The following is a 15,419-nucleotide window of genomic DNA, read 5'->3' as shown; positions in this document are numbered from 1 at the left end:
TCAAGTCCATGCGCACCAGGAGGCAAGTGTGAGACTACGTTCAGGCCACAGCAGGTGAACTGTTAATTTAATTGTTCCATATGCTACATATGGTAGGCTACCTAACTACTGGGGCCACAGTCAGCTGTTTTTGTCACTGCGGAGAAAAAGTTATATTCATCTGCTTGATGTGTGATGGCACGGTGTGGATTCTCTGTTAAGCTTGTTCGGACAGAATATTAATTTAAAATGAATGAAAACTAAATACTATTGAATATGTTGAAGCGGTATGCAATGTTAGCTGTTGTCTTGTTAGCTGTAGGCGCACTATCCTAGACCCCTCACTATCCACTCGCGGGGGCCTGCGCTTGTCAGTGACATTCCTTATTCTCGCTATATGATTATACAACTTTAACATTTGTTAATAATACGCTCTGTGTGTAGTATCATCCATCGCTTTTCCTTTTTAAATGGGCACTTATAAGCGAACGCAAGAAGTAACAGCGGGAACATTTTTAAACAGGCGTTTGACGGGAGAGCATTTCGTCTCTTCGGCCAATCATATAGCGAGAGCGAGTGGATAGTGAGGGGACCGCGCGGCTCTTAAGTGTCTGTCACATGACTGTCGTAGCCGGTAACGCGCTCGGCCAAATGGACACACAAGTACGGAAGGTGAATTATGCCAGACAAAGGGTCACCACAATGTAATTATCATCATTTAAAAAATTTAAGTGACGGGTAAAAATAGATTATGACCGGATTTTTATGACCCTGTCAGTCAAAATGACAGACAACGAAAAAGTCTAGCGCAACCTCTGGCCCTGTGTGTCTTAAGTTTCGCTGAACTCACCAAACCCCTGGGGTTCGATCGAACCCATTTTAACTCATTTTTCTCCCAAAAACGTAGAAATACGCTCTATTTTTAATTGTTTCAGTGTCCTAAAGACGTATTTATACGTCTCGTACGCTTTAAAAAAAAAAAAAAAAAAAAAATTAACAAGAGACATCTCAAGGTTCTGATTCAATTTAGCTCCAAAGCACAAAGATGAAAACCCATTTTAAAGCAATAAGACTGGCCACTGAATGGCAGTAGCGCATTTGGTAAGGACCTGATTCAATGGCAACAAACGGCCGCGCAACACGGCCGTGGCGCCGGCGGAAGACAACCGAATGGAGAATAACTAGAGGACGCCTGGGATGCCAGGTGCTGGACAACTGAGCAGAACGACCGGGACCACCACTCAACGATGCCGTTCAGTCCGTGCTGCTCGCCGAGCAGACTCCGCAGAGACTCAAAAAATATCCATCTTTATGAGACAGGCGTTGAGGGAAAATTTTAACCGGCTGACATGGCCACAACGGCGTCATCTCAGTTATGTGTAAATAAATTGTTACTTTGCTATCAAAAGCTCTTTGTCTTGTTGTTCATGTTATTTTGTAAAAGGAAAACAATCAGATGTTTGGGATGTAACTAAAGCAAAAAATAGCTGTGTTAAAGTCAAAGTTATGTTTGAAATGTATGCTTTAACAAAAAGCTCAATTTCTCTGTTTTTTCATCAGTAATTGGAAAATTGCTCAAACTAAGCTATTTTCTAATGCTGATTTCTAAAGAATGGAAAAAGATATGAACTTTTTTTCCTGCTGAAAGAGAGTAATCTTTCTTTTGGTGGGTTCCATGTTTATATAGCAATAGAACATAATTTTATGTGGGCCTTGCAAAATCATTCAAAATGAAGTAAAATGGTCGGGAGCGAAGGTGGTTTCACCGGTGAAAATGGCTGGGAGTGAATGAGTTAAGAACCACTGCTGTAGACTGTCAAGGTTTTTGTGGGTGCGATTTGAAAATTAATCGGAAAGGAAACGTTTATGTGGGTGTTGAATCTGAAATGAGAAATAAATGTTTTTGTCAAATTTTGGTGGACTTGTACATTTCTGGCAAAGAACGAGTAAAATCTTGATTCACCTCGATTGTTTTTAAATAATGTGAATGATATGAATCGGTTAAAAAAAAACCTAGCACAAGATATATATATATATATATATATATATATATATATATATATATATATATATATATATATATATAATTTTTCATTTTTGTGACAAATACAAAACCAAAATAAACTAGCATTTTTTTTTTGCGTGAAGCATGACTACTTTTGGATAAATCAAAAATTTCCCTTTTTGGCAGATTTTTGATTAAATTGTGTGGGCTGGAGGGGCGTGCCAAATAAAGGGGCGGAGTTTTGTGTTGTAATATCATATGTACACCTTTGTTCAAGATTTTTGGACATTTTCTCATCTGACGGAATAGTCAAGTGTCTCAAAATCATTTACCGTGGGTGTAGAATGCCCTGATTTAAGTTACAATAACACAACCATCTATAAAACTAAATGCCTTTTCAACTTTGCGACTATTAAATCAGCTTGTTGACGCTGAAGGACGCCCGAGGTCATCGTTTTTCTATTCCAGAGTAAAACTTTTTTTGTCTGCTTGATTGAAAATATTAGAAAATCATTCAATTTCCCTGCACTTGAGTTGAGTGGATGAGTGATGGCGAAAAATAAAGATTCCCGTGCTGTCAGCGCCAGCTCGACGTTTGGCCCTCCTAATGAATGACACCACTAGACGAGAGAACCTTTTGAACTCGGGAATTTACGCTCGGAATAATTCCCATTATGTGTCCGTGAAATGAGTAGTGTCTGGGGGCAGGTGATTACGCCTCGACGGGTTGGCGCTCGCTTACGCCGACCGGGATTTCCGAGAGTGACTGGAATTAACGTGGATTTCCATTCTCTCCGCCCCATGGCTAATTGAAACAAGGAAGCTGAGCAGCCGGGATTGGGAAGCGTGAAAATGGCGTGTTCGGTGTAGTCGCTCTGAGGGGAAAATAGTCCATGAATATTCATTTAAGACAGGACCTCCTATCATTGGGGTATCACCCTCAAAGGTTTTGCTTTTGTACCCTTGACACTTTTATGGCATCTTTAAATAAGGCTACTGTTAATCTTGGGAAAGTGGCACAGACTGCCACGACTGTAATTTCTGTAAAAGTTGTACAGGTTAAGCGAACGATGCTGTGGATCCGTAAAAGCTGCGAAGTGATTAATTAACTCATTTGCTCCCAAGAACATATGAATACGCTATTTTTGATTGTTTCAGTGTCTTTTACGTTTTCTTTAACAAGACATCTCTAGGTTCTGATTCAACTTAGCTCGAAAGCATGAAGCTGAAAATCCGTTTTAAAGCAATAAAACTGGCCACTGGAGGGCAGTAGCGCATTTGTTAAGACCCCAACCCAATTCAACAGAACGAACGGCCAGGGCGCAGGCGGAAGACTGAATGGACGTCCAGGATGCCAGGTGGCGGACGACTGAGTAGAACAACCAGGAGGATGCCCGGGATGCCAGGCGCTGGATGACCGAGCAGAACGACCGGGACCACCAGTGCTGCGGACGATGCCGTTGAGTCCGTGCTGGAAAGACAAAAAAAAAAAAATCCATCTTTATGAGACGGGCAACGATGAGGGAAAAGCTTACCCCGGCCAATGCGGCCACAACATCATCATCTCTAGGGTTGTTAGATCATGTTTTTTTGCTCCCGATCCAATCCTGATCGTTTTCGTTTGAGTATCTGCCGATCCTGATATTTCCCGATCCGATTGCTTTTTTTTTCTCCTGATTCAATTCCAATCATTCCCAATAATTTTTCCCGATCATATACATTTTGGCAATGCATTAAGAAAAAAAATGAATAAAACTCGGACGAATATATACATTCAACATACAGTACATAAGTACTGTATTTGTTTATTATGACAATAAATCCTCAAGATGGCATTTACATTTACATTCTTTCTGTGAGAGGGATCCATGGATAGAAAGACGTGTAATTCTTAAAGGAGAAATGTGACTTTGTATATTGTGACTAAATATTGCCATCTATTGTATTTGTTGAGCTTTCAGTAAATGATACTGTAGCCATGCCCAAATGCATGATGGGAAGTGGAACCATGACTGTGCGTAGTGCTACCAATTGATATATCTTCTCTGCGTTGGGAATTAATATAGGGTGTTAAGAAAAAGATCAATTACTACCTTGCTTCCCCACATTGCTTCCCACGATATTTCTAATCGTAGGGAGAGGGATTGTAAGTTAATTAAAAAAAGGCTCCTAAGGCTGCCAAAATTCACTTTACTCATTAAACGCTGCCTCTTAGCTCTCTATATAGGTAAAACAACGCCATTACAGATTGAGCGCGACAATGCGTGAGTGGGTCGTGCAGCGTATGCAATAATTGCATTAAATATTTTAACGTGATACGTTTAAAAAAAAATTAATTACCGCCGTTATTGGGATAAACTTGATAACCCTACCTTAAGCGTAAACTAAAGACTCTGGATGAGTGTAACATATTATGTCTGTAACGTTAAATACAATTAGAAAACGATTTAATTTAAAAAAGGCATGTCCGATATAATTTTGCCGATTCTGATACTAGACATCTCTAGTCATCTGTTAGTTATGTGTAAATAATTTGTTACTTTGCTATCAAAAGCTCTATTTGTCTTGTTATTTTGTAAAAGGAAAACATTATTCAGATGTTTGGGATGTAACTAAAGCAAAAAATAGCTCTGTTAAAGTTATTTTTGAAAAATATGCGTTCACAAAAAGCTCAATTTCTGTTTTTTCATCAGAAATTGGAAAATTGCTCAAACTAAGCTATTTTCTAATGCTGATTTCTAAAGAATGGAAAAAGATATGAACTAACTTTTTTACCTGCTGAAAGAAGAGTCAAATCTTTCTTTTGAGGGGTTTCATGTTTATATAGCAATAGAACAGAATTTTCTGTGGGCCTTGCAAAATCAGTCAAAATCCAGTAAAACGGCCGGGAGCGAAGGGGGTTGCATCGGTGAAAATGGCTGGGAGTGAATGAGTTATCTTACAGAGGTGGGTAGTAATGCCCTACATTTACTCCATTTCAGTCGCGATTGCGACTGCAAAGGAAACTCTGCTTCCCCCAAAATGTCAAAAAATGAGTGATCAAATGTGTACTGTTGTGCATGTCATTGACTAAATATTCACTACAACCCGCTCAACTTTTGTTCAGAATTAGCTTCTTATCACTGGCTAATTCAATTCAATTCAATTCAATTTTATTTGTATAGCCCTCAATCACAACAAAGGGCTTTACAGAGGCAATATGATACATAATTAGAAATGAAGCAACAAAGATGAATAGATACAGTTTAAGTCCTGGGTATCCCCTATCCTTAAGACCCTCCATGCCGGCAAGGAAAAACTCCAAAAACTCCAGAGTCAATTGGGAGAAAATGAGAAACCTCGGGGAGTACCACACTGTTAAATGTAATTTGTTGTTTCAACTTAAAAATATGATGTAAAGGGCTGCCTTAAAATTTTATGTTAAATCAAAATATCAATGTTGTTCTTATAACACAAACAATGGTTATCTTGATTTAATAAGATGTTTTGTGTAAACCCTCGATTTAGTTTGGTTGATTTAGATTGGTTAGTTTACTTAACTCCTTCAAGTAGTTGTTTGAAATAATAAATATTTCAGCTCAATTAAACTTCTGTTTAGATAAACCTTATGTTTTTGTTTAACTAAATTAAATTTATTAGTTAACTTAACTTCAGGTAGTTGATTGAAATTATAAATGTATTTAAACTCAGTTTAACTTTTGTGTCACGTAAACCTTGTGTTCTTATTTATTTAAATTAAATTTGTTAGTTAACTGCTTCAGGTAGTTGAAAGTATAAATGTATTTCTACTTCATTAAATTCTGTATTATTTATTTGAGTCATATTTATTAACTTACCTCAAAGCCGATTTAACAAAATAAGTGTTACAGAAACCTTTAACTGGCAGTACAAGCTTGTTTCACAGACAAACATGACAATAACAATTGTGCACCCATTTTAGGTAAGTCTCAAAACCACACTATGGCAAAATCGCCAGCATTAAAATTCACGATTTAAAACATTCGATTAACTTCAGTATTCTTAACTGGGTCCAATTTTTACAAATGTTGGTGTGTAAATGACTAATAGGTACAGTTTTGGAATTAGTTGAGTATATCACCTCAGCCGGCAGCCCTAAAACAGGTTGTTTAGGCTGCAATGTAATCCTTTGGGGCGACTGCATCCGGCAAAGTATGTCCCCTAAATGTGCTCGTTTTTGCCATGCACTGACAGGCTCAGATTGTTATTGTAAGTGTCTGACAACATTATGGAAAGGATCCTAAGAGAGATGGAGCTTTTAGTTAAAGAGGAAGATCCTTTTTAACAGTAAACAGACTTTATATTGTTGGCCACAAGATTCCATTGCAAAAACAATTTTACTGCAGCTAGATTGTGCTAGTTGTGTTTTAAAGAGTCAGTTCAGATCCAAACTAACCCTTGTGACAACAGTTGTCACACCATCTGAAAAACACCAAATTTACACAGTAACACAATGAAGTTAACCGCTTTAGGAAGCAGTAGACCAACAAATCCCATCTTTTGCTAGGTGAAATCATCTTTAAGAAAAAGGTCCATCACTGTAGAGATCCTTTCAATAAGGTTGTCATCTACTATACTAAAACAATTATGCAAATATTTTGGACACCAAAATATGTAAAAATAGGACCCAGGGTTAAGAATACTAGATAAGTTGTTGTTACATGTGACAAATGACAATACTGCAATAATGAGTGACTTTGTTTATTGAACAGTGTGCTCAGTGTCACCACTTATCATGAAATCAACAAAATAAACAATAACTTTAACAATAACAAAAAAATCACTGCTTTTAGCAAGAGTATTTACCGGCATGTTGCAACAAGAGAATTTAAACTGTCCACATGTACAAACCAATATAGGACTGAACTAGCAAAGTTATTTGTTCTCTATATTTTTAGTTGGTTGGTAACTTAAAAAAGATGCTGACTTTCAAAAATGTCTGCATTGTTGTTCTAATGTGCAAAAACAAACAGCTTAAATCAAAAACCGGTCTCTTTTAAAGCTCATGCACAAATGAGCCAGCAACGAGTCTTTCTGCAGAAGTCTGTTTCATAAACCATACACAAGTGAGGAATACAATCCTCTATTAAAGACCATGAGGACCTTTAAATGGTGTACGTACCTCAGTCTCTGTTATACGGTGGCCGAGATGTGTCAGGTGAAATGCAAAGTCCAAACACTTTGCAAATAGAAAAAAGCACGAACCCCAATTGCAAAGGCTTTGCAGAAGGGGGAAAAAAAAAAGCACAAATGTAAACTGCCACAACACGACCCCCAATTCCTAAAGCAAGATTGCAAATTGGCAAAAGCACGAACCCCAATTGCCACAACACGACAGCAAATGGCTCGCAACACGAATGCAAAGCTCGCAAGACAATTGTAAAGACGATGACCCGGAAGTTAAAAACAAATAAATAGACGACACTTTGTAAATTGCTATATGTGCTTTGTGACCATCGCTACGGACCTCCGTAAAGTTGCCCCCCCACCACCCTATCAGACGCAAATTTATATAAAACTGATGTCAATCGTTTGTGCTGCAACCGTTTTATAGATACTGTATTGTGCTTTTATTGAGATATTAATTTCGAGTAATGACGTCCCTCCAAGCCCTCATTTACTGCAAAATGGTTCCGAAGTGGTGCCATTCGTCTGTGCTACGTTCGTGCTAATTGTTAGGTCTCCCCTCTGTTATTGAAAGAGTTGGTACGCTTCATTAACATAACAGAGGGAGCAAGTTGGTACGCTCCATTAACATAACAGAGGGGTCTCCTAACAACTAGCACGAACGTAGCACAAACGAATGGCACCACTTCAAAACCATTTTGCAGTAAATGAAGGGTCTAGAGGGACGTCATCACCCGAAATTAATATCTCTAGCACCCCTATTTACTGAAAAATGGGCCCGAATTTGTGCTACGTTCGTGCGAGTTGTTAGGACACCCCTCTGGTTTAGAGAGAGTTAGTACGCTCCATTATCCGCGGGACCTAAGCTTAGACAATGCAACGAGTGATGTCGCCACTCGAAATGAATATCTCAATAAAAGCATAATAATGTATCTACAAAATCGTTGCAGCACAAATGATTGACATAATTTTTATATAAATTTGCGTCTGGTGGTGGGGCCACTTTACGGAGGTCCGTAGAGATGGTCACAAAGCACATACAGCAGTATAGACCCTACCCACCGACGTCACAAAATCACGTGCTCGCTGTATGGTTCCGCCCCCTTGTCCGTCATTTTGTGTCTGTATTATCAATGGTCTCAATTGATCGAGCAATTTATAATGCATTTCATGGAAGACCCGGTGCTTTCGGATGCCGTAAACTCACTTGATGCGTTGCATAAAAGGCGTTATGTGGAAAAGCTTCAGTTTATCCATTCGCCAGATCCATATTTGATGCCTAAATCGATGTTTTTCGACCCGCTGTCTCCGCCGTATTTGCCTGACATCTGCTAGCTAGCCTGATATGTACAACTATCTTGTCCACACAAAATCAGCCTATTCTCACGAAAGTTTGAAAAACTTTAAGAGCTTGGAGGCTTATAAATACTTCGTTGCTGGTTGGGTGAAACCGGTCCTCGTCCACGAAAATTCGGCAGGAATCTATCTTGTGCTTGGACAGGTGAGTTACGAAATTTTCAATTCAAAATCTTTTGTTATTGCTAACATCCACTGTCAAGTCTAATGTATTTCATGTCGTTTGTCAATGGAGTTAGGGCTTTTAATGCTTATATGGTTTAGCGATAGCACTCTCACTACATACATACGTGTATGTTGTCGGCGATTAGCCTAGCAATGATCTTAATTGTGGTTGTCAGCCCAAAACCCTCTAAATATATATTAAATGCATCTTACCAGATATAAAATGACTACTACATAATCTGTGGTAATCGTTTGGAGCCCAGTTTTCTCGTCGAATTGCAGCAGTCCATCTCGCTCTCTTCTCTCCGGGTCTCTCTTCAAGTCTCTCCGTCTTCTCCTTCTATCTTCTCTGTTATTGCAACCGACCGCCACACACGCCTTCACTATTTTGATTATTAATGTTAACGAGCAGAAAAACACGTCGTAAATAGGAGGAATGTACGTAGCCGTAACAGGTAAACATGATATGTTGACGGACAATTGGGCGGCACCAGTCAGGAGGAAGGAGTTGTGACGTAACGTGGGTACGGTCCATACAAAGTGTCGTCTATTTATTTGTTTTTAACTTCAGGGTCATCGTCTTTGCAATTGTCTTGCGAGCTTTGCATTCGTGTTGAGAGCCATTTGCTGTCGTGTTGTGGCAATTGGGGTTCGTGCTTTTGTCAATTTGCAATCTCGCTTTAGGAATTGGGGGTCGTGTTGTGGCAGTTTGCATTTGTGCTCCCCCCCCCCCCCTTTGCAAAGCGTTTGCAATTGGGGTTCGTGCTTTTCTCTATTTGCAAAGTGTTTGGACTTTGCATTTCGCCCGACACCTCTCGGCCACTATACTGTTGAGGACAAAAAGACGACCAATCAGTATGGCCACAACACTCAGAAAGCCTTTCTGGAAACTGTCTGCTCATTCGGTAATATTCAAAATTGAAAACTTGCAAATAATGTGGAAAACACAGAAAAAAAAAATCCCTTCCAATGAGCGCTTGGGCTTTTGCACAATATGAGGCATCGGAGTTCAGAGTTACATGGTCTTCCGCAGGAGACAGGTTCTTACACCATGCACTAGTGAGGAACATTGTCTGCCACCAATGTTCATGAGGACCTTCTGAATGAATTCAAATGTGTACCTCAACTCCTTTGGATAGTCTATGTTGAGGGCAAAAAGAAGGCCCATCAACATGGCAACAGCACTCTGGATGTTGTTCAGACCACAAAGGATTACTGCCTCCTCAAGGACAACTGCCACATCAATCCTGTCTTCTCCATCTTTCACCATCACAATGCCAACTTTCATCCCCTTGGTGAACACGTCCTCATCATCTGTGGGCTATATAAAAGTAACAAAACCCAAAAACAACATTTACCATTTTGTTAGCTCACAAGGAGGCATGACAAGCCAGAAAGTCTGGGATTTGATCTCATATTACAAGTACAAACTTAACACATCTTTTGTGTAGCCTATACATACACAATGTATTAAATGACTATTTCAACAGTCTTTCATTCATTTATGTTAGTATAAATTCAAAATCGTATACAATATTTCTTGTGCTTTAGAATTGCTGCCCCACCACTCCCAAAATTAAAAAAAAAAAAAAAAAAAAAAAAAAAAAAAACAGTTTAAAAAAAAACGTTGCCTTTGGGTTCTGTTGTTATAAATAGTATTTTGAGAATCAAGTGCATGTCAGATTTTTCATAATTAAGATTTGTGGCTCTCAAATAGGTTTATACTTTTTGCATACCATAACTCTATGCCATGAGGCATTAGCTTGAGTAGTCACAGTTTGTGATTTATGTATCATATTTTTTTTTTACCAAAACTGAATAGATCTTTTATTTTTGTGAAGGAGTTTTATGTCTAGCATCTACAGGGTGCAACTATTTAATAGTTATGTTTGGCTAAGTAGTACTTCTCAGAGCCTACAAGCCATTTTCAATTAATTTACTTATCCTTGCAACCTATAAAAGATAAATTTAACAAACAATGCTAACCTCCACAGTCTTGAAAAAACATGAGGGATCTTCTTTGAGAAAAAGAGGGAGGCCCAGCAGAAGAACATGCACCTTCCTCTGTGTGGAACTCTGGTCAAAAAACAAAACAAAAACACCAATACCAATTACTGTGAATGGTTCACTTTCTGCTTTAGAACAATTAAGAAATAACAACTGTTTAACAATTTCATCAAAACATAATCACAGGTACATCAACAAACGAACGGAACTGTATCACCAGTCGGTCAAGCTCGTCAGCATATACTAAAAATACTAAATGTTACAAAACAAGACAGTTTTCAATTTTCAGCTGTCATTTTTTAAAATAGATTTCTGCTGACCAATACTAATTGGATGCTGAACACTTACGTCATCGTCAAGTTGTCTTGTGAGCCTGGTCAGTCTCATTATGCCACTCTTGGCTTTGTACAGCTCAAGGAACCTCACCAGGTACTGGTCAATCCCAGCACAGAGGGATCCTTTCAGGTCAACAGATGTAATGCGAGCAAATTCAGCTTCAATCTAAGGAATTGGGGGGAAAGCAAAAATCATGAGTCATGTATATGCTTTTAATCAACGCTTAATTAGACATTTTGAATCTTTAAAAAAAAATTTTTTTTGGTGAAAATATGACAAATGTCATCTCAGGACTATCTGAGAAAAAACCCTCTACCTGTCGTTCAGAGAATAATGCCGGCCATCTTTCTTTGACTTCTGCCACAAGTGGTTCAACAATTTCTTTTCTCCGTAAAGGGAATGTGTTATTCATCATGTCATCAGTTTGCTGCCTGTCAACTTTTCTTTTTGTCATCTCAATGGCCATGGCTGATCTGTCCATTTCAAGATTACTTTCTGTTTTCCCTTCTGCAAAATCTGGCACAAAATTCACCTCTGACTTTTTGGCCCTCTTCAGTCTCTTCGACCCAGCTGGGCCAGTGGTACGGGAGTTTACTTTGAGCTCACTGCAACTGGCCACTCGCAGCTTCTGTCTGAAGTTGCCCATTTTAAACTTTAAACTGAACTTCCAACAATACCACCCATGGACAGACCCTGGTTCCCTCAGACAAGGGTGCTTGTTGATGAGAGCTTGGGCCACTCGATCATACTCTTCAGGTCTTGGATAGGGGTTGTGGACATATATGGCTTCTGCCAACTTATCCAAGATGTCCGATTTCATGTCTTTTGATGGGTCAAGAAGGGTCCCATCTTTATGGCACGCCTCATTTCCTTGCTTCAGTTTCAGCTCGACATCAAAAGAAAAGGAAGGAATGACAAATGGCTGAGGCAGCTGACGAGTTGGACTACCACTGGTGCCCTCATTAAGAGATGTTGATGATGATGATAGGTTTGCCGTACCTAGAGTTGAGTCTGTGTGGAATGACTTGTACACTTTCAAAGTTACTTTACCTTTGGGAAGCTCTGATATGGTACTCAAATTGCACAGTTCATTATTAAAATTCTGGGTCTGGATACTGAACAATGAGGTCCCCATCCAGTCCCAGTTTGGTCCTCAGCATCAAGCAGAAGTCATCAACAGTCTCAGGCAAGTTGTCTATGCTGACTCTTCTAATGTCCTCTTCGCTAAGAATGATGCGCAGCAGCATGACGACTCACTCAAAAAGACAAAAGAATGCATATGTTACATTATTTCACATGATGGAGTGTGTTCACATAAACAGTAGTATTAATATTCTGATCAGGTCTTTGAAAAGTCAGTGTTATAGCGGAACATTTCATTGATAACACCTGCATGTGAGTCTCAAGAGCCCTATATTATTAGGGGTTGCAGCTATCGATTATTTTAGTAGTCGATTAATCGATGAACTAGTTAGTTCGTATAATAGAGTACCTGAACTGAGCCTCAAATGGTATTAAAAAAAAAAAAAAAGAATTAAAAAAAAAAAAAAGATCCATGTACAACAAAAGAACAATGGCTAACCAACACAGCAAAAGTCCGCTAGCTTAAATGCTATAAAACGCTAACTTTTTTTTTTTTTTTTTACAATGCTCTTAACAAATGGTTCAGACATATTTCTACCCACAAAAAAAACAGCTAAATATACCCAAAATCTAAATTACGAATGCATTAAAAAAAAAAAAAAAAAAGTTTAAATAGTGCTGCAACGATTAATTTCAGTATTCGATTAGAAAAAAAATATTAAATTTTATTGCTTTGAGTCTTCGTTTAATTAAAGTGGCGTTGTAATGGTTTATTTTGAAAGTATTTGCTTTCAGTTTTATTGATTAGGGTGGATACACTGCCCTTTGGTCTGCTTCATTTCACATGGCCGAATCAAACTGCTCCCTGTTAGGACCAATGTTAGTTTTTGTTTGAGATACTGTTTTTTAATGCATTCGTATTTCGTTTATAGATATATTACGCCATTTTTTGTGGGACTATGTGTTTGAACCTTTTGTTAAGACCATTGTAAAAAAAAAAAAAAAAAAAAAAAAAAAAAAAAAAATGCACGTTAGCATTTTATAGCATTTAAGCTAGCGGACTTTTGCTATGCAAGTTAGCCATTTGTTATTTTCTTGTACATAGATCTTTTTTTTTTTTTTTTTTAAACAATTTTTTATACAGTTTAAGGCATAGCTCAGGTATTTTAATTTTTCATGTTCCTCATCCAATTATTCGAACTAAGTAGTTCATCGATTAATCGACTACTAAAATAAGCTAGAGCTGCAGCCCTAAAAAAACATTAGGTCAAACAAAATCTGCGCTTATGTTGGTCTTAACATGGATCAGCTGGATTCAGCCATGTGAAATGAGGCAGACTAGAGGGCAGTCTATCCACCCAAATCAATTAAACTAAATGCAAACACTTTCAAAATAAACCATTAACACACCACTTAAACAAATACTCGAAGCAGCAAAATTTAATTCGAATCTGTTTTCTAATGGAATATTTGAGGTAATCGATTAATCGTTACAACACTAATATTATTATCAATAAAAGTCCAGTGTGTGGGCTTTAAGGGAATTCAATAGCACAAAATAACACTTTGGAATGATTTTAATTACTTAAGAATGAGCAGTTCATAATGCTCTACCATTAAGTCTGACATTTTTCTACAGCAGCCCAGAACGAACTCACACCTAACATGAGCGTGTGACACGTTCATATGCGAGAAGGACGCTAGCAAAGTAACGTTACGCCACCGTTCCGTTTGATCATTCGGCGGACTCCCTTACTGAAGCACAAGTGCGAACTTATAATTAAGAAGCGGCCAGGGTCTAGATAGGGCGCTTCGTGTTAGCTACCGTAGTTCTAATTCTCCTTCTAATCCACTTTTGGGTGGTCAGCGCAACGGAAAAGTCCACACGGTTAACGTTACAACCGAGGGATATTTCAAGTTACTGGCTAACATTTGGGCTCACAGCAGTAACGTTGGCTGTCCGGCTATCGTTACTTTAGCTAAAGCCAAAACATTAACATTAAAAAACTGTCATGAGTCTAACTATTAAAAACACGTTGACACTTTTGTAACCAAACTTACTTTATAATAAATTTCACTCACCTTGAAAACGGGCTCATTCGACGAAAAATGCTGCACGTCCAAGAAGGAAAACCGCCATTTTCCATGTGCTGTTAACTTCGTCATAGCCCGCACCTTATTGCGCAGTCGCAAAAACGTAATGACGTAACGACGTACCCTCCCAACTAAGCTTCAATGTCAAGTTGACATGCATTATTGATCTTATTGGACATAGATTTTCAAGTTAATATTTTTTTGGTAGTTGGAACGATGCCAACTAATAATTTAATGTTATCACAACAACTTCAGTAATCTTTTGTCAAACTGACATATAATAATATGCTAGAAAAACAAATGTGTAAAATCACATTTTACAGTGCACAGTCAGGAGAGATCCACTCCCAGGACGGATAGACAGGAACCCCAGAACTGCTAATGGGAATTAGCAAGCGAAGTTACAGTCCGTAAAAATACAGTGGAGTAAAGGAGCAAGAAGAGGTCTCTCTAGTCAGAGCACATTCACAGCCCTGACAGAAATACAACATGCCGCCTCCTCCGCCCCCTTTAAAGACAACGGAGATTAGGTTTTTTCCCCCGCCAGCAGCACCCACTGTAAGTAATATAAAAAGACGTCAATGTTATGGAGGTAGGGAACACACCACTAATTTTGCTACAGAAATTCCAACCTGCATCAGAGTTAGCATAACATTAATCTATATGAATTTGTGGACAAAAGCATTAGTGTCATACTTGAAGGCAAAGGCGGAGTTTTATTTTTGGGGTGGGGGGGCACAACATGTTGATGAACCCAAAATGTAGTGTCAGCAATAAAATTAACTTGCAAGAATATTTATAATAATAAGTTGAAAATGAGCGTTTTTTTGTTTCCCATCATTCTTGAGGGGAATTCCAAATCAAGCTGCTTCGGACAGCTATACTTTTTGCCAAGATCGTCATCCATTGAATATGGTACGGCCGCTGGTGTCGTGCCAATGTTGTTACCCTGTCAAAAATTGTATCCCATGGGCGGAGCCATATGTAGGTAGATTTGTGTCTCCACTATTTGATTAAAAAAATGTTTGAATGCATAAATAAAATTGAAACTCAAAACAATGCATTTGAAAGCCATTTTTCTTTGAATTTTTTTTTTTTTTTTTTTGAAGTCCATTTTTTTTTTTTTTTTTTTTTTGATTGAAGTAATGTTTTGCGTTTGGGCCACATTTTGGCTAGGACATTTGTGTCTATTATTAAATAAAAAAATAAGTTGCTTCAAACAAAGAAATATATATTTTCAAACAAAAAA

The 15,419-nt window shown here is 38.3% G+C and overlaps 1 protein-coding gene across 1 annotated transcript; it reads right to left on the bottom strand.

Annotated features, from left to right (window-relative positions):
* Positions 1–9,434: 9,434 nt before the first annotated feature.
* Positions 9,435–14,306, bottom strand: LOC130921875 (uncharacterized). The gene is made up of 5 exons (XM_057846218.1): positions 14,159–14,306; positions 11,310–12,249; positions 11,006–11,158; positions 10,637–10,726; positions 9,435–9,971 (listed from the first exon to the last, which is right to left on the bottom strand). The coding sequence occupies exons 2-5, from the start codon at positions 12,126–12,128 to the stop codon at positions 9,666–9,668; spliced, it is 1,368 nt and encodes a 455-aa protein (XP_057702201.1). The 5' UTR covers positions 12,129–12,249; positions 14,159–14,306; the 3' UTR covers positions 9,435–9,665.
* Positions 14,307–15,419: the final 1,113 nt, after the last annotated feature.

This window comes from Corythoichthys intestinalis, chromosome 9, assembly GCF_030265065.1.
Source record: "Corythoichthys intestinalis isolate RoL2023-P3 chromosome 9, ASM3026506v1, whole genome shotgun sequence".
Lineage (NCBI taxonomy): Eukaryota > Metazoa > Chordata > Actinopteri > Syngnathiformes > Syngnathidae > Corythoichthys > Corythoichthys intestinalis.
The sequence above is the reverse complement of the archived record's forward strand: the minus strand, read 5'-3'. Positions and strand labels throughout refer to the sequence as shown.

Excerpts from the sequence above, each read along its gene's own strand:
- LOC130921875 (XM_057846218.1), bottom strand. The coding sequence starts at position 12,128 with ATGGGGACCTCATTGTTCAGTATCCAGACCCAGAATTTTAATAATGAA. Across the intron at positions 11,159-11,309 it reads CATTATTCTCTGAACGACAG|ATTGAAGCTGAATTTGCTCG; the intron begins GTAGAGGGTTTT and ends CCAATTCCTTAG. Across the intron at positions 10,727-11,005 it reads CAAGACAACTTGACGATGAC|AGTTCCACACAGAGGAAGGT; the intron begins GTAAGTGTTCAG and ends TTTTTTGACCAG.